Raw genomic sequence first — 19,467 nt, 5'->3', positions numbered from 1 at the left:
TAGTTGAGGATGATCCTGATCTTATGATCCCCCAGCCTCCAACACCCAAGTTCAGAGATTCCAGATCTGGACCATCACACTTAGCTTTATTTGGTGAATAAAGATCACATTCATGGCTTTATGCTTGCTAACTAGACTCTCACCCCAAGTCGTCATCGGTGATATATTTAAGGCAAAAGCAAATGTCTGCTATCTCCCTTAGGCCTTTTGTCACAGCGGGACAGAAGGACTCAAGGGTCCGAGCACATGGGCATGGGTGCCCAGCAGTCAGTCTCTGAGCAGTTGCTGCTGCTCCGTCCCTGTCAGAGTTTCTCCTTCTTACTGTTCATGAGGACTACAAGTGTGGCCCCAAAGACTAACACAAACTCTCAAGTGACAGTCAAAGAAGTAGGACAGGAACGGCCAGGGGAGTTAGAGTGTCCTAGGAATCCAAATGGACGGGCTCCATGGCCGAAGTTTTCATTTGAAGCAAGTGATAAGGACAAGAACAGTGATTACAAATACATGCTGGTTATTTCATATTTGTTAATCCTACTTAAACATTCTTCCCAGAAGGCAAAGCTACAAGGCAGATCCTCCTAGGAAACTGGAACATGACACTCACAGCAAGTTGAAGTTTTATATTTGTTGAAGTTATATATATATATATATATATCCAGATATTTGACCCACCAAGAAAATGCTTTCTTTCAATTTTAGGACTAATTCCCATTAACATATAGAAGTATAAAGGTTACTTGGGTTAGACCCTCTATTTAATATGCATATTGTTCATGTAAAATCCAGAGAGGAAAATGCAGTTTGAAAATGCTATACATGTGATTTTTTTTTCAAAGAACAATTTCTGTGAGGGAATCTCCCTTTTTTCCCAAAGAAAAACAGCCATTCAAAGCTAATATTTTAGAATTCATTTTGTTCAGACAGAAAATGATGCTGTACATGCCCATGTAACCACATAGTCTCCAACAGAAAGATATTAGTAATTAATGCTTAGGTGGAGCCAGAAGCAGCCGAGAACAGTTAATTAGTTCCAATTAACCATGGCAGGGGATTATTTTCTAGGTAAGATTACCTTATAATGAGGTGATTAACCTCTTTGGAAATAGTTCAAGATAGACTTATTTTATATTTAATATGCCCTATAAAGAAACATTACAAGAAGGGTCTTCAAATTGTTCCCTGGGATAATTTCTACGAAGTACCAATTGATCTTATTCCTGAAAAGCTACAAGACACTTTCATTATATTATTGATATAATGAGTCCTCATGCATCTAGAGACTAGAAATTAGGTAAGCTTTATGTCAAATCAACTTACTGAGATGACACAAAGATTACATACTTTAAGAAAATAAAAAAAATTGAACTCTAATCAATTATAAGTGCTGGCTCTCCTACCCATGAACAAGAGAAGAAAACATTATTGGATCAACAACAGTCAGGGAAGTATGCTCACTTCTCAAAGCTGGTTGTTCACTGTATATTAATTCAGAGAATCTCTTCCATGCCCAGAACACAATTTGGTCTTGTTAGATGTAGACTTATGCTAACCAACAGAAGAGGTCAGAACAGGACAGAGCTCTGTGACTTCAGTACAACAAATACTTGATAAACTAGGGTAAGGGTCACAGCCAAAGAAAGGAGTTTTAACTGCTGCTTAAATTAGTCTTATGTTTTTGTTTTTAATTTACTACAGACTAATTTATATTTAAGATAAATTTATATTTATAGCATGTTATTTCATATACATTTTACATATGTTTGCTGTCAGACTGTTAGGAACAAGTTGTATTTAATTTGCAATTTCATTTGATAAGTATTTTTCAAAAATTTACTCTTAGGTATAGAAGCTATACTACTGAGTAGATTTGTTTTTCGAAAACTGATTTAATAGTTAAGCATCTTCATTATTAGAAAATATTTAGATAATTCCTAATTTTAGCATTTTAGGAGGACATCTCTGAATCACGTATTTCTATTTTTTAAATCTTGTCTCCATGTTTTCTTAAGAAGTATATACATAAAAGTTTTGAATAGACCACATGCAAATCATGTAAAATCAAATTTAAAGCTTAAGAATACAACAAGAAAATCAAGGAAAATATTTAAAATATTTGCATAGAAACTATACAAATGAAATCTAAGTATCTTGTAAATAGAAACCAGAAATAAATTTTTTTTATATACCACCCTTACTCTAAAGTACATCCCTTAGTTCTCCGTGGGCACCTTAACTTCCCCACATCTCTTCCTCTGTGCCTTGTCAACGGAGAGTTGCCTGCCCTTCGTTTCTTTCCTGGAATCTCTGACCAATTTCTCTCTGTAACATTAAGTTCACTTTTCCATTTGCTTAGGGATTCTGAAGACTCACCATCTAGTTGGATGACAACTATTAAAATAGGACATATTAATCTGGAAACTAAGTAATTATCCATATCAACAGCAATAGGTGATCGAAGCCCTGAACACTCACTCATCTTTTTCTTGGTTTACTTTGGTGACAGAAGAAAGGGGTGGCTGGGGAGAAGAAGCATGAGAAAACAACAAGAACAATGGAGGAAAAAATGACTAAATCTCATCCTTATTCATCCCCCAGTCTTACAGACTCTATTTGAAGCAGCTACTTCACAAACAAGCTTTTCAATATCTAGGACAGGGAAGTTTGTGTTCAGGTAATGACATCAGGAAGTAATAAGGACTGCAGGGGAAGCAGAACCTGTGATCCACTGTGTGCAGGGCTCTACTGATTGATCTACTCACATTTGTATTCGTTCAATTCAAACAAAACCTCTGTAGTCTCAACATACAAATGAAAACCTAGAAAGAGAACAGCATGGTTTATAAGTTATCCCAAAACTATTATGTTAGAAATAAAATAACTATGAAAATTTTTATATAAGTATGATGATGTGAAAGTAGAATCTCAACAAATATATGCATGGGAAAAATACACATCCATGCATCATGATGTGCATATATGACTACATAAATTTATCATCTATGTATCTACTTATGTATTCATCACTGATTGCAAGCAAGATGTGATACATCTAGAAAAACTGATTTAATAATAATGCTTTCCAGAGACATGTTTAATAAATTTTGTATGGAGGATAAAATTGAATACTCATGCAAAGTCAAATGGAAAATGATATGTTTTCTTAAAGAACAGAAGTGGGTACTAGTAGGCAGAAAACATAGACACAAAATACCTTACCAAACACATCAGAAACAGATTTCATTCTGTCTTCACTTGTATTATTTGACTGTAGTGCATATATAGTAATTTAAAAATAAGTTCTACATACACAAATATAAAATCATGGTATCAATAAAAAACTTGAACGCTTCTTTGGTGTTTCAAAATTTAATTCATCAGATTTGGAGGAACAACTTCTCAATGGTCCTTTACAGTATAGAATTACGTGATTATGATGCATCAGTTTGACATTACTAAAGCTTTTTTCCTCAGTGGCAGGGATCAAATGTTCGTGCTAACTCTGTACATGCTAGGCAAGCACACTATAAGAATGAGTCACTCCCCATCTCACTAAAGCATTTCATTACACTCAACTCCATATTTCATTAGAAAGTCTCAACTAAGTTTTTTTTTTTTTTTATGTTCAGATAAGAAATAATGTGTTCAAGGCTTTTGACCTGGGTCCTCTGCACATGTGTGGCCATTGTGTGACTTGGTCCTCTTCTGTGACTCCTGGCTGAAGGAGTTGGGGCTGTCTCGGACTCTGTTGCCTGCTCTTTGGATCCCTTCCTCCTATGGGATTGCCTTGTCCAGCCTTAATAGCAGAGGAAGTGCCTAGTCTTGCTGCAACTTGATATGACATGGCTGGCTGATATACAGGGTAGGACTGCACCATTCTAAAGGGAAGGAAGAAGAAGTGGGGGGCAATTAGGGAGAGGGACTGAGAGGAGATGAGGGAGGGGAAAGTGTGATGGGGCTGGGTAACAATTGATTAATTAATAAAATAGACCTAATAACCCTCTTTTTTATTATTTTTCTTTCTACTTTTACTATTACAGCAAAGAAGGAAGTTTAAAAATGGATAGATTTTGCTTCTCTCTTATCTTGTACATTATAATTTCCCACATTTAATGGAATATAGAATATACAGAATAACATTCTTTCTCAGTTAAGACTGGATAGGCACTATCCACACAGTTCAATGACTGTGTGGCTGTTGGCATCCTAGAAATCAATAAGTATGATTTATGAGCTATTTATTTTGACTAATAAAATATTGGTTCACTAATATATCTTGCCAGATGGATAGCATTTATTTAGAGTTGAATTTTGCTGGATTTAAGAAACAAATGACTACCACATCATTAAATTTACAAAATGAAAATATACACATACATAGATGTACCTTCATAACATATAGGAGGTGATACATTGTACCTTGATCCAGTACCAGATAAACATTAATACGTAGCTGATCACTACACATTGCTAGCCAACCAAGTGGAGAATAAGAAGGACAAACTAATCTATAAACATGTAGTAGCTCCTTCCCTAGACGCTGGGAAATAATTCCCAGCAAGATGCAAATTAAAAGAGAAAGACTTTATTTAGTTTATACTCCAGGGGAGTCCAGTCTTCAAAGGCAGGGAAGGCCTGTTGACAGGAAGGTAGCACAGCTGGTCACACTGAGGCAGAAAGCAGAAAGTCATGAAAGCTGGTGCTCAAGTGCACTTTCTCTTTTTCTGCAATCTGACAGCCTGACCTGTCTAATCAACCTTCCCATGCTTAGTCTTCCTACTTCACTTACGTAATATAGAAAATCCCTCACAGACAAGCCCAGAGATTTGTCTCTAGGTTGATTATAGTTCTCATCAAATTGATGGTCAATATAAACTATCACAGGTTCATCACTTGTCAACGTGCTACCTGCCTATATGACCTTTAAGCTGTAAGTATTCACCCACAGGCTCACGGTTATCTCATAATGCAAACTGCATCCAGTCCAACTTCAAATGTCCATAGTCTTTAACAATCCCAACACTCTTCAAAATGGAAACATGGAGTCTCTTGTGAGACTCACACAATCTCTTCATTGAGCTCCTGTACAATAAAAAATAGGTTACATCTTTTCAACATACAGATGCACAAAGTAAATGTTCTCATCCCAAAAGGAAGTAAGAGAAGTACATGAAGGAAAGATCAGACCAAAGCAAGACTGAAAACCAGCTGTGAAATCAACAAATGCTGGAGCTCCCAGTCAGGTACCTGGGACTCATGATAGAATTGCCTGGACCTCAAAGGACTTAAGTAAGCACATACAGCCCATCTTGGGGTACATGAGTTTGTACTTGTAACTCTTCTTGGCAGACATGTGATGATCTTTGTCCCCTAAATGTTCTACACATCCCAGGTTTCATTGTCGTGGCTCTAGGTAGCGGTGTCTCGGGCCTTCAATGCAGTGATGCTAACCCTGGTGCTAGTGCCTGCATGAAACCACGGAGAAAGACTCCAGGATCCTTTCATATGTCAAGACTGCAAATCCAGTATACATGTATTATATTAACAAATTCTGCTGCCAGCTTGGGGTGCGGTCAGGCCCCATTGGAACATGTTGAATCGGCCTCTGAGAAATGCTTGTCTGGATGATTTCCACAGAGAACCCGGCAGTGGTGCTCTTGACTAAGGTTCTCTATTCTCCTAGAACTTGCAATACCACAAGATGAAGCCTTCCAGGGGTCAGGTCTTGTCCTCAGAGCATCCTTCTCACTGTCAGAGTACAGAGCTCCAGCTACCTGTTTAATGGTGCTAAGTTCTTTAACAATTACGAGCACTTTAAAAGCCACCTGTTTTAAGGGTAGCTGAAACACTTCTCCTTGCCAAGCTGCCCATTTTCCTATCTTTCCCGAGTCTTGCCCTCTTTCACTGTAGATCTGGATGACAGCATTGCTGCCTGAATCCGAATGCCCTCTTGTCTTGACACTTTTCCATCAAACAAACAGGCCATTACTTTCAGATTCAGGTTCATTCAAGTTCTGAGGACAGAGGCATTATGCAGCCAGATTCTATGCCATAATTTATACAAAAGAATGTCCTTTGTGATCAACAAAGTTCCTGCTTCTCTCTGAGTCGCACGAGTCAGACCTTCACTGTCTGTTTCCTTCAGCATGCTTGTCTTCTTTCACTCCCACCAGACTGACCCGCCGAGTTCTGTTGACAGCCATTTAGGGCTTCCTTAGCCTGCAGCTAAAATTTCTTCTACATTCCTCCCTCAGACCAGCTCCAAAGGCTTAAAACAATATGGTCAGGTTTATCATAGCAACGGCTCCATTCCCGTTATCTCCTTTCCACAGCATTTGCTTTCTTCATTAATGCAACGGAATATCGGCCAAGAAGCAATTTCAAGGAGGAAGGATTTATTTTGATTTCAGTTCAAGGGAACATGGTCCTTTAAGATGCAGGGAGTCAGCCACCCTATGTCTACAGTTTGAAGCAGAGAATGATGAAAGCTGGTGTCGACTAGCTTTCTCCATTGTGTGTAGTTCGGGAGCTCATCCCTTGGAATGATGCCACTTACATTTATGTATGAATCTTTGTATCTTCATTAACCCAATCTAGAAAATCTATTGCAGATATGCTCAGAGATTTGTCCTTAAGATGACTCTAAATAAATCAGAGACCAGATACTTTCAAGTTTCAGTGTGGATCTAAAATGATTATAGCCTTACAATTACTTATCTTATTGTTTCCAAGCTGAACCCTTTAGTTCATGCCAAGAAAGTGATTTCAGATACAATGCATTAAGAAGGGGAATTAATTCTATGAACTCAAGTGAAGGTCTGAAACATAACCAACACCTTTGGCATGCATAATTTCATCCAACTTGTTATTTCTTGTCACTATTTAGTAACCTTGCCCCTGGCATTTACATTTTTTTTCTAAAATTATTAGGGTGACATAATTATCATTTTATCAGAAGCATACTTTAGAATGGCTAGCGAACAATTATTAATGTTCATTTCTTAAAAACAAGAATTTGAAGGACTCTAAATATAACCAGAAGAGGTGAGCTATCTGTGAAATCACAACAGCTTGAAAGCGATTGTAGACACTAACAGTCAAGTTATATTTATATTTTAAATACCAATATTATGTAACATATGGTTTTAAATTGTATTAACATGTGTACTTCAAACACTATTTTTCCTTGAGTCTAAATCTAAGAAGTCTTTATATACTTTCGGTTTTATTTTAAAGTTTAGAAAGACAGAGTGTGTTACATTTTAACAGTTAACTTAGATCTATCTAGGAACTTGGAAAGAAGATATAAACCTCGCAAAGAGACTTTTTTAAGCACCAGAAAATCAGTGTCTTTGCAAATCCCTTCAGTTCCTACCATAAGAAGGTAGGGATCCGAAGTGTGTGTGTATAATAAATAATACACACACACACACACACACACACACACACACACACACACACACACACATATCGGTAATTAATTTCCTTAAGATGATTTTAGAAATAGAGTGTTCTCTACACTCTGAATTTTAAGGTAAGTGTGCTGGAGTAGGGCATTAATGGCCGATGCCTTGTTGTGACCGGAGCTCTGAGGAGAACCACTGTCACTGGGATCACTTCTAAGAACCCATTTGCAAGTTCTTGAAATTAGGAGAGTGTAATGGTGACCGAGCTGGCCTCGGTGCTGAAATCCCATAGCTGTCCAGGCCCAGCTAGTTGTTTTATGTATAATTTGCTTCCTCACAAAAACATCTCAGAAAATGGTTATATTTTCAATTTTTGAAATAGCGCTTAGAGCACTGCCTAAAATCTTGGGACTTTAAGTGAAAACCATCTACAAAATTATAGGGTGGAATGTACATACTTAATTGACTTGAAGCTAGAGATAGCTTCTGTTTTAAAGCATTTTATTAATTGTATAGTCAGATCTATACACCTAAGACTCTCTTCTACATTTTTCAAAATTTTGATCTTTAAAAAGAAGAAATACAAGGAAACTGAAATAAATACACTAATAAAAGTTTGAAACTACAGAAAAACAACCAATAAATATATGTTGTAAAAAATAAATATTCAAAATCCAAAAATTGGCAAGGAAAATACCAAAGCGCACATTTTTGTTCCTCTGCCTTGTGACAGGAGCCCCTGCTCCTTGACCCACAGCCCTCTGGACTTGTCTAAAATCAATTTCTTCCACTAGATCATGACTCCCTTAGAGGCAAGAACATGTTTAGACACTACTGTGGGGTGGCACACAGCCAGTAAGTCTGCATCCTCTGTTTCTTTCTTATATACTATCCTTTATAATAATGATGAGTTATTATAGGCTGGGGAGATGGCTGAGGCAGTGAATGCTTTCCATGGAAACGTGAGCACCCGAGTTCAGATCCTTAGCAATGATGTGAAAAGGAAAAGATGGGTGCTTTTGATTGCCTCTAAGCGTGGCTCTGGGGGCAGCGAAGGCAGCCATCCCATGAACTGACTGCTCAGCCGTTCTAGCCAACCAGTGATCCCCAGGTTCAGTGAGAAACTCTGAAGTTTTAAAAGTAGATAAAAATAAGGTAGAGAGTGATGGGAGAAAGATGTTGGGCCAGAAAGAGAGCTCAGTCCCTGCAGGCAGTGCCTAGGCCACACTAAGTCCCCATGGTCCTGTGTTCTCTTTTCCTGTCATCCCACATCATTTACTTGTGTGAAGAAAATGAGGATACACACCAAATGTATACACTGGTTCCACAAGGAGCACAGATCAAGAGTCATGGGAAATTGAGTCAGAGCACTAATGGGAGGACAGGAAAAGGCATATCCAAAAGAGTCATGCTTTCTCAGAGGCCCAGAGTAAGGCTGAACCTGAAGATGTCCAGAATTCCTGTCCACCATCCTTCAGCTCCGCAATACAGCACTTGAGATTTCGTGGCTTTGTTGCCAGTACTAAGAAGGAAGTGAAATGGCTGGGCAGAGAAATATATATAAGGCGTGAGGAGACAGGAACTGGAGCCCTTTTGGCTAGAGGCCTTTAGGCTGAGGTCTTTCAGCTGAGAACTCAGAGACTTTGAGTCAGAGGATTCGTGGAGCTGGCGAGGTGAAACGTGGCGGTGGCTTGTTCCTTTGTCTCTCTGATATTTCAGCATTTACCCCAATATCTGTCTCCGGGTTTATTATCAAAAGACCTATTAGATTTTGCGTTACAATACTCTCTCTTCATTCCATTTCAAGTCATCTAAAATGCCGAGGCTAAAGCAAGAGCTGAAGACTGATGTTTGTTTGGGACACACAAATCCTATGCATCCCAGTGGAGTAAAACGGAACAGAGGTTGGGAAGAAAGGGAGAGGATGCCAAGTGACACATTTCCAGGTTAAGAACTACTTCCTGAGAAGCCTTGCAAAGGTGTCCACCAGCTACGGGGAAGATACCCTCCCAGGCTTCGAAGTTCTGTAGAAATGATGGTTTACAGCAACCGTGGAAGTAGAAAAGGCAGATTTCTTTGCCCGCTTTTCTATTTCTTCTTATTTCTTATTTCCCATTAGTGAAATTATTCGTCAGGGAATTCTACTTGCTAGCAGCTATTTGTGAGCAAGATCCCATGCTGGAACACTATGTCCAACGCTGAGCATTGTGGGAGGAGAAGGTCATGACCAATGAACTCCAGAGGGAAGCTGGTATGGTATGCACGATGGGCCAAACACAGCTTAGTATCTTTTTTCTCTCATTTACCACTAGAGCAAAGAAGTTACAGTGGTTAAAATATGTCCTCCTCTCACATGCCTAGCAAGAAATGTAGTATGACTCTGGATGCTGAGGAAGAATAAGATGAAAACCACAAATTTATGTAGTGCACAAAAATGGCTAAATGATTTGAGACTAAAAGTTTGTAAAGCTGGGAGTGATGTGAAATAGACCTCCTCCTTCTTTTCTTCCCCATCTTCCTCATTTTTGTTCTACTTATTTGAACTAGAACCCTCAGACAAAACATCTGGTCTCTATTCTGCTCTCTTTCCAATTTTGGGTAAGAAGAAGTCCCCTGGAAGGTGAGAACATTCAGGCAGTGGTTGAATGTCTGTGACGGCTCTTGATGGGTTCTAAACTTGCATTTGGTGTTGAACTCTGTCTCTAAGTTTTCCTGTCTATAACCAAAATTCTACTGAAGTGGAGTTGGTTAGAAACAGGAAGAATTCGGGTGGAAAAGAAAACGTTAAATGAGGACTGGTCTGTGGAATGGGAAATCCTGGCATCCGCTGGTAAATCAGCTAATAGTGTCTCAGATGGTCAGATCTCATGTACTGTTTACCATACATATGCTATAGATGTGATCAATATCAGATGTGTTCCAAATATACCACCTAAGTACATCAGAAGGGAAGCAAGACTACTACCCTATATACCTGTAGAGTCCCTACCAAGGTCTGCTATTAGGTCAATCCATTTTTTTGTGTGTGTGTTTCATCTTAGTCTGGAATCAACTACAAATAGGGTCTTTCCACGGGTCTAGACCTGTTTCAGGGCAGAGGGAGTCTAGCTGTCATATCGCAAAGAATGACCAATAACACCAATATTCTTTGAATTCATCATAAAATGGGGAAACTTCTGCAATGATAGATATTACATATCCTATTTTTGCTTCAAGAAAATCAATCCTTAGAACTGATTTATAAACAAGTTTATTCATGCCACAAATTTCCAAAGAAGTTTCCATAAAGTTTCCCATCTGAAAGTATCAAGGCATTGAAACATGCAAAGAGTATCTAATCACATATTGGGCAATGAAGATGTCATAAATTATTAGCTGTATTTGTAATAGAAATTAAAAGACATGAATAATTCGAGCCTTTGTTATTAAGAAGAATATAATTATTAATTTTAAATAATTTTAATTATTTAATTAACAAAATTAAGAATACATTAATTAAATAATTAACAAATTATTTAAAATTAATTAAATTAAAAATAATTTTATTCTTCAAAAAGGAATTCATTATCTTCTGACACTTGAGAGGGGATCATAAATGTTTACAGTCTTACCTATAGGTTATCAAATTTGATTTGATAATATAAACACTGTGATGTTACTCTACATATTTAATATTTCCTCACACTGTCTTTCTGGTTTTCTCCTTCTTGAATGTTTCTGTGGAGTTAATGTCTTATATCATGCTGTCCCCCATTCTGAACTTTTCTAAGCCTTTAATGGGTTTTTTTACTGCATGGAACTCTAAAGGAAATGCAGTACATGCTACATCTTCCAAGGAGGCTTCTTTGGGCCAATGCCTTTTTTAAAAGATCATTATAAACTCATGAATGCTCTCTGGACTGACATTTAGGAAAACGTATTCTATCTTATAAAGTAGTTTTACATACAGTAACAGCTAGGTTTGTTTTCAAAATATGCAAAGTGAATTATCAAATGACAAAATCCATACTGTGAATTTAGTTTCACTTTATTTTCTTTATTGTTTTGAAGTTAGCACGCAAAGAATAGGTTCATAATGATATCTTCATACATATATGCCATTTTACCTTTTTTCTATTTATCTATCTGTCCTATATGCACACACACATTTAAATTCAGAATCTTCTTCTTTATATGAGAAAAAAACATTTGTCTTTCTGACTTTGACCTACTTTGCTTAACACAAGGATCTCTAGTTTTATCTACTTTCCTGAAAATGTCACGAGTTAGTTTTCTTTGTGTCTGAATAGACATCTATCATACATATGCATCGTCTATCCTTTATCCATATACATCTTGATAGACATCCAGGCTGATCTCAGTGTTTAGCCACTGTGAACAACTCAGCAATAAACAGAGATGTGCAAGTATGTCCATGGTATGTTAGCACAGAAATTTCCTGGTATATGTTCAAAATTGGTACAGCTGAGTCATATGGCAATCGTAATTTTAGATTTGTGAAGGGAATTCATATCAATTTCCATGGAGTTTTGGTCTAGTTTATACTCTCATAAGCAGTGAATAATAGTTTGTCTTTCCCAGCATCTCTTATCCTTTGTTTTTTCAGATAGCCATTTTTATCTGAAGACAAAATGAGAGATACGAGCTATTATCACTGTTCTTTGGGAGGAAGTCCAGTCCTGTCAGTAGCTTTTGTTAAAGACTTCGTTTTCCAATGAACTTTTTTGATCCTTATGTCAAAAATTAGGAGGCTGTAACTATGTTGTTTTACCATTTTTATATTTACTTTTCTGTTTTATTTATTTATTTGTTTGTTTGTTTGTTTGTTTGTTTGTTTAACATCCCTACCACATTTTCCTCCTTTCTTCTATCCCCTCCTCATCACTCCTCCTCTGTTTCTGTAAAGAAAGGGCCAGGCCTTCCCTGGGTATCAACAAAGTGTAGCAGACCAAGTTTTGCAGTAAGATTAAGCACCTCCCCTGTACTAAGGCCAGGCAAAGCAATCAATATGAGGACTAGGTTCCCAAGAGCCAACTAAAGCATTAGGGACAGCCCCTCTTCCCATTGTTAGGAGTCCCACAAGTAGATCAAGCTATACAACTGTCACATATATGTAGAAGGACTAGGTCAGTCCCATGCAGGCTCCCAGGTTGTTGGTTCAGACTCTCAGAGCTCCTATTTTTCTCCTATAATTTTTGCTTCTTTCTTTTGGGCTTTTCTCTCTTCTTTGTGAATATGCCTTTTTGTGCTGGTTTTATAACTATGCCTCTGTAGTCTAGTTTGAGATCAGATAGTGTGGTGCCTCCACATTGTTGTTTCTTTTCAGGATTGTTGTGGCAGGTTGAGATTTTCTATGCTGCAATATGAATTTTAGGATTCCTTCTCATGATTATGCAGAAACAGCCTTGGAATTTTGATGGAGACTGCACTTAATCTGTATATCGTTTTAAGTTGTATAGATACTTTTAAAATATTTATTTTTTCCAATCCATGGATGTGGGAGTTCATTTCACCATCCAATGGTCTCTCTCCAGTGTCTAGAAGACATTTGAATCATCAGTTAAGGTTTTTTTCCTAGGTATTTATTGACTTATTTTGAAGCCACCATGAATGTTATTCTCCTCTTTGATTTCTTGTTATCAGTATATAATGAGCTGACAATTTCTGTATGTTGGTTTTGTATTCTGCTGTTTTATTAGATCTAAGTTTTCTGACAGAGTCATTTAGATCTTTTAAGTATAAGAAACTTTGAACGCTTATATTCAAATTTAAAAAAATAGAAGCAATGAATAAATTCCAAGACACATATAACTTCCCAAAATTAAATCAAAGAGATATAAATACTCAAAGAGATCCATAATAAGCAACAAGATTGAGACAGTAATAAAAGTTTCTCAGAAAGAACCCCCAAGGCCATATGGATGCACTACAAAATTCCTCTAAAACTTCAAGAAGTTCTCATACCAATACTCCTCAAACTGCTCCTCTAAATGTGGAAGGAACACTACCAACTCATTTACAAAGCTAGTATTTCCTTATCACCAAAACCAGATAAACAAGCAACTATCACTGCAAAGAAAACAGTAGATGATTTTACAGCTTTCTGATCTAAGACAGAAGAAACAAGTCATAAGCTCACAATTTATTATTTGTAATCTGAGAAACAACTCAAGGCAATGGAGGTATTAAAAGTGTGTGTTTTCCAGAAATATTTAAATGAATCTATTAAAAAATTAGAGAGGATATGACTAATCATGAGACAGTATTTATTAAGATAATTCAATAAATTGGACCTTCCAATCTAGAGTTTAGAAAGACTTAAATTTAGAAATATATTTTATAGCATTTATTTCTATAAATTTGTTTACATGTAAAAAAAATTATGTCAAGTAGCAGTATGTGGTGAAATTAGCATAAACACACATATTTACTAAACTATATGCAGTATTCATGGCCAAGTATCAGCTTAGCCAATACAGAGAACAGAGTCCTTGGCTTTGAATACCAATATATAAAATTATATAATGTCTACTGGACATACAGATTATGGTCTTCTCACACTGTGAAATACCAGGTGGAAATGAAGATAATAAGAACAGAAGGTGATTTATCACTTTTCCCAATTTTTCTAGGGTAGAGGCCATATTTCCCCCTAAGAATAAAAGCTAACCAGCCAAGCTTTTCCTGTTTCCCTGGGTAAGGACAAAGGTCACTGTTTACATTTATCCTATTGCTATTATTGGAAAGGTAATTTTTTCTGGCATTTACTTGAAGCTAATGTGGGATGGTGGTTCAAAGGGTAGGCCTGACATACCTGTGTAAATAAGATCACTCAAAGTTATCAAATCAGAACTCCACGTTTTCCCGTGGATGAAGGATGATCACTCTCACATAATGAGCCATGCAATGGCTTGTATCGTGTGTTATTAACTTTCACTTCCAACATATGCTTGAAATACTTACTTTAAAGCACATGAAAATGGAAATAGACACAGTGCCCTCTGCACTCTGCATTATAACACCATTAAAACCAAAGAAGAAAAACACATTCATTTATACTTTCATCTTAATGTGAACACCTAAATTGAACTTCATTCAGCTCTTACATATAAAGGGTGTATACTATATAGTGATCTTCTATAATGATACAGTTACCAATAGCAATCATAATTAAAAGTCCATCACTTGTTGCCTTACCGGCTGTTGAATTTCTCTGGGTGCTTTTCTCTCATGATATGGAATCTGTGTGCAATGGAAGCATCCTAAAAGAAGAAATGGGGGGGGGGGGGAGAATAGTTGTGATTTTATTATTTTTTAGAAACACAAATTCATAAACATGACTTTTCCATCAATTCTGTTTTTACAATGCTATTGACAAGAAGATATTCTAAAATTAGTGAAAGATGTACAATCCATGTGAAGTCCAAGAAAGGATGACTATAAAAACATGTCAAAACTATCATTTCTTATATATATATATATATATATATATATATATATATATATATATGAAACTGATTTCTATTTAATTTATATATCTTTTAATTGGTAGTTTTGGTTATATGCTTAGATTCTTCTTAAAGTAGTACATTTTTTTCATGAGGTCAAAGAGCAGTTTAAAGTATTTCTAAATAAGAGTAAAAAAATGGACTTAAGTGAGAAACTGACGAAGTAGAGAAGTCCCTGCTCCTGTGAGATTAACTGTGGTAAAAAGACAGTGAGAGGCTGGTGAGCTAATAATGCAATGTGCACTCTCTGGTTTCAGAGTTTGCTCAGCATGTCCGAGATGTGTAATTAATAACTGTTCATAACACACACAGCTTTCTGACCCATCTCCTGTAAGGGAGAACACCAACAAAGAGAAGGTCACAGAGAAATGTTGACAATTCTAACTCATCTCTCAGATGCTGAATACAGCAAGCAGTTCTGAACCCTAACGGGAGCCATTTTTTTTTTTTTTTTGGCAGTCCAGTCAGAGTTTCTCTTTAATTCAAGAGTTACACTCAATGTGTGAGCTTAGTGGTAGGCTGTGACACAAGTGTTTGGAGTCAGACCATTTAAATCAATATGAAACAGTTAGCTGTATCATGCCAAGTAAAGAGATAGTTTCCCATTCTCCAGCTACCCATAATGAATCACTCAAATGAGAAACTAATATATTTACCAATCATCTTAATAGAAAGGAGCTTTTGTGATTGAATTCTAAGTTTGCCACAAAGTGGAGACAAAAGAAAAAGAAAACTAACACAAAAGAAATAAAGAAGTTGTGTATTTGAGAGAGTCTTGAAAACACTAATCAAGGATGAAAAGTCTAATGAATGAATGAAAAGGCTCATGTGTTTGCTCATGCATGACAAAGCACAAGGCCCAACAAGAGGGACCAGGGCTGCAGATGGCAAAGAAGCTCTCTCTGAAAGAAAGAGCAAGCTGCAGCTATTTACATACAGTTTACACTCTAACAACTGTCACGTAATTGAGTTATTTTGCAAGAAAAAGGGTACAAACGTGTAGAGATGAGCGAGCATAGAAATAGCATTTGCAATAAAAATTACTCAGAACACCCTCCATGGATTGATTTTCTAACTTGTAATTTTGAAACAAAAATGAAACATGGACAACTTAGTTCAAGTTTTTGGTCTTAAACTTTGCATATTTTGTAGCAATTTTTATAAATACTCACTAATAAGTCTTAGTAACATTTTAGGTCATGCATTTATCTTACAGTGTTACAAAGTTATATGGAAATTTAAACTGGGCTGTCTGTGGTATATATGATCTTTGATCAGTAATTGTTTTAAAAAGCATTTGTCTTAACTTTATTCCTCCTTGAATGCAAAATGACCTTGGAGGACCAACCAACTGCATAAATCCAGAAAACAATTACACAAAAGCAAAATAACTGGAATCAGAGAAAAAGTGAGTGAATGGCCAACACTTTTGGCCCATTGGAAGAATATCATTGAATTTATTTTTACTTGAGTTATTTGTTTTTTCCAGTTGCAAATGACATAGGTGATTATCTTTCAAGTATGTACTTTTGCAATAAAAATCTTGTCTTTGAAAAGCAATTTAAGCTTGGTAGAGAAAGAGAAATAACAAGGGTAGGAAACCAAAGAATACTTAAGACAAGAATATATTTGAGTAAATGCCTAGGGTAGAACATTATTACGCCAACTAGGCAAAGATAAACTTAGCATTATCTCTATCTCCAAGATACTCAGGCAATTGACCACTTAGTAAAAGGAGAGAGAAATAAAAAGGAGTGAGGAACACTGGCAGGCCTTTTCCCTCTGAATGGATTCCACCACAAAGAGAACTGGCCTTGTTGAGTGCAGGATTGATACTGGACAATGACAGCAGGTGTTCATTTGGATGAGAATTCAGACCAAATTTGCTAGACTCTGTCCCTCTGGCTCTACCCCAAGGGGCCTGTAGGAGTACTGCCAGCTGCTGCCACTTCCTCAGCAGCCATTGTTTTAGAGATACTTAAGACTCTCTAATGAGAGATCACATATGAAAATGCAAATGTGGCATTTTAATTTTATCCTTTCTGCCTCTGTGTGATATAGTTTTGAAGGAGCAAAACCCACTTTTGAAGCTTCACTTCAACTTCTAGCATAGATAACCTGAATTCAGATCAGGTTTTGAGTTCCAGGCCATGTGCCTTTCAACAAATTGGTTATGCATCTAGAGTCAGGGTTTCCTTATGTTTAAAGAAAATATATCTACTCTGTTATAATGGTGATTAAATGAAGCAATTCCACAGAGCAAATTTTATTTAGTCAGGATGCTCATGTGCTTCATGAGCATGCTAGAATGTCCTTGAAAGTAAATTGGATGCTAAAACATGCTTAAAATGTTGCATAATTTTCAAATATGTATTTCCTGGCTTTTAAATTGATTTTATTATTTCCTTCACTTTTAAAAAGTTTTATTTTAAGTTAGTTAAATTTAAGAAGTAAAATTAAATATATAAACTCCATTAAAACAAAATAAATTTACATTTCACAGTTTTATTTCAACAGTAATTTCAGTGTGGTTTTGGGATAGATGTAGTTACACACATATAAGTGCACATTAAATGAAAGAACTTTTGTATTTGAATTTATGAATCAGTTTTTAGCCATGTTTGTCTCAGCTACTCCTCCCTTGATGCCCTTCTACATTGTTATTTCTGTATATATATTGTTACAATAATAGTGCCGTAACTTAGAGAAGACCTTGGACTTCTGATGGCAGACCATTACTAGCATTTCACATTTTGAATTTTGTAATTTTCCACAATTTGGACAAGTTCAGTGAAATTGGTCACAGCCATATGATTGTCTGTGACCATGTTATAGAACAAAGTGGCATTTATATGTGAGATAAGAATTATATGTAACCTAGAGCCTAACTTACTCTGTTATCTCCCTACATGGTTTCAATTCTGACAAGTCCTTTGGGAAAGGGATTGCTATAAACTGAAAGGGAAGAGTTGGTATCGCTCCACTGAAAGTGCAGATACACTTGAATCTGAGTGGTTGCATCAGTGAAACTGGTGAAAAGTTAACTTTCTAAGGACGGTTGTATATAAGATATACAAAATATATCATATAAGATATACAAAATACTGGAGTATGTAAACTGAGGCTTATTGCTACTCATAAGTCCATAGGTAAAATGTTAGGGTTTGGTTACCACATCTAGTAGAAAAGTTATGTAGAGTTTATGACCATGAGAGGAAAAATCATCCAGTCCAGGGCAACTTTTCATAGAGATAGCCAAGAATATAAGAACTTTGATTTTAACTTCCCTTTTTTATATCCTTTACCGTGGAACTTGGTTGGTCAATTCAATTAGAAACAAGGGAACAAAGAAACTATGACGTTGTCTGTGGTGGTCTGAATGAGAAGGGCCCCCACGGGCTCGTTTACTTGAATACTGGTGTCCAGTTGTAGAACTGTCTGGAAATGACTAGAGGGTATGGCCATGTTGGAGGACATGTGTCACCAGAGGTAAGCTTTGAGGTTTGAAATGCCCATTCTGTTCACAGTTCTCGCAGTTTCCCTCTGCCTTGTGGGTGGTTGTGTGCCAAGCTACTGCTCCAGCTCCACACCTGTCACCGTATTTCCTGCCGTTATGACCGTGGGCTCACCTTCTGAAATTAAGCCCATAATAAACTCCTTTTTTTTCTATAAGTTGCCTTATTCATGGTGTCTTATCACAGAAATTGAAAAATGACTAAGATATCATCTAGACAGAACACTTCCTCAGGGAGGTAGTAAGGTGGAAAATGGAGGAGAGATACAGAGGTGAAGAGTTAAACTTGGAGCAGAGGACCCATGGCTCAATCTCTGTAGCAGAATAGAAAATCTTTGTATGTGTAGACAAGCATCAGTATAAATCCATTAGAAATAACTCACACTATTATTAAGATAGTGAAAGTATTAGTAAGTATAAATTATGTGCATTAAATGTTTAGTATATACAAAAAAAACTTTAAATGGATGAAATAGAAAAACTATTGCATGGCATCTGAAAATTTTCTTAGTTGAAAAAAACAAAATCTAAAATGAATTAATATATCAGAAATCTTCAACTGATTCCTTTGAGTTTCAACTACAAAATAGAACACCCATACCTAAAAACATGGGCTAGAATAGGAATATCTACTTTATATTTTAAATAATCTCATTACAGTCCCTCTGATTTACATATACGTCACACAGAAGAGCTCTGGAAACTGGGACGCCTGAGTTAGGATCTTGGAAAACAACGCTTGTCCTTAGCAAAGCTGGCGATGCCTGCCAAGAAGAGCCCGTAAATGCTAAGTCTCACTATTGCTCATCTTGCACAAAACACATGGTATTAGAATTGCCAGAAACTTCTGGAACAATTTTTTCAAATAATTAGCCTCAAGTTTTGAAATAAATTATAGAAGAAATAATAATTTATCGACATATTAAACTACAATTATGTGACCTAAATGTTCAAAATGCTTTGCCATATACAAATTTTCTTTTACTTTGTGAATTCCCAACTTGTTTCTATTGAATGAATGAACTTAAATTTCTTCCAGAAT

At 36.4% G+C, this 19,467-nt stretch overlaps 1 protein-coding gene across 5 annotated transcripts in view; it reads right to left on the bottom strand.

Annotated features, from left to right (window-relative positions):
- Dgkb (diacylglycerol kinase beta) overlaps positions 1–19,467 on the bottom strand; it is a 717,548-nt gene that overhangs the window by 272,096 nt on the left and 425,985 nt on the right. For all 5 annotated transcript variants that reach the window (XM_037210503.1, XM_037210502.1, XM_037210504.1 and 2 more), the window contains one exon: positions 14,601–14,665. In XM_037210503.1, the coding sequence (XP_037066398.1) occupies positions 14,601–14,665 (65 nt within the window). The remainder of the gene's footprint in view (positions 1–14,600; positions 14,666–19,467) is intronic.

Source organism: Peromyscus leucopus, chromosome 14 (genome assembly GCF_004664715.2).
Source record: "Peromyscus leucopus breed LL Stock chromosome 14, UCI_PerLeu_2.1, whole genome shotgun sequence".
NCBI lineage: Eukaryota > Metazoa > Chordata > Mammalia > Rodentia > Cricetidae > Peromyscus > Peromyscus leucopus.
This window is presented reverse-complemented; position numbering and strand designations above follow the sequence as displayed.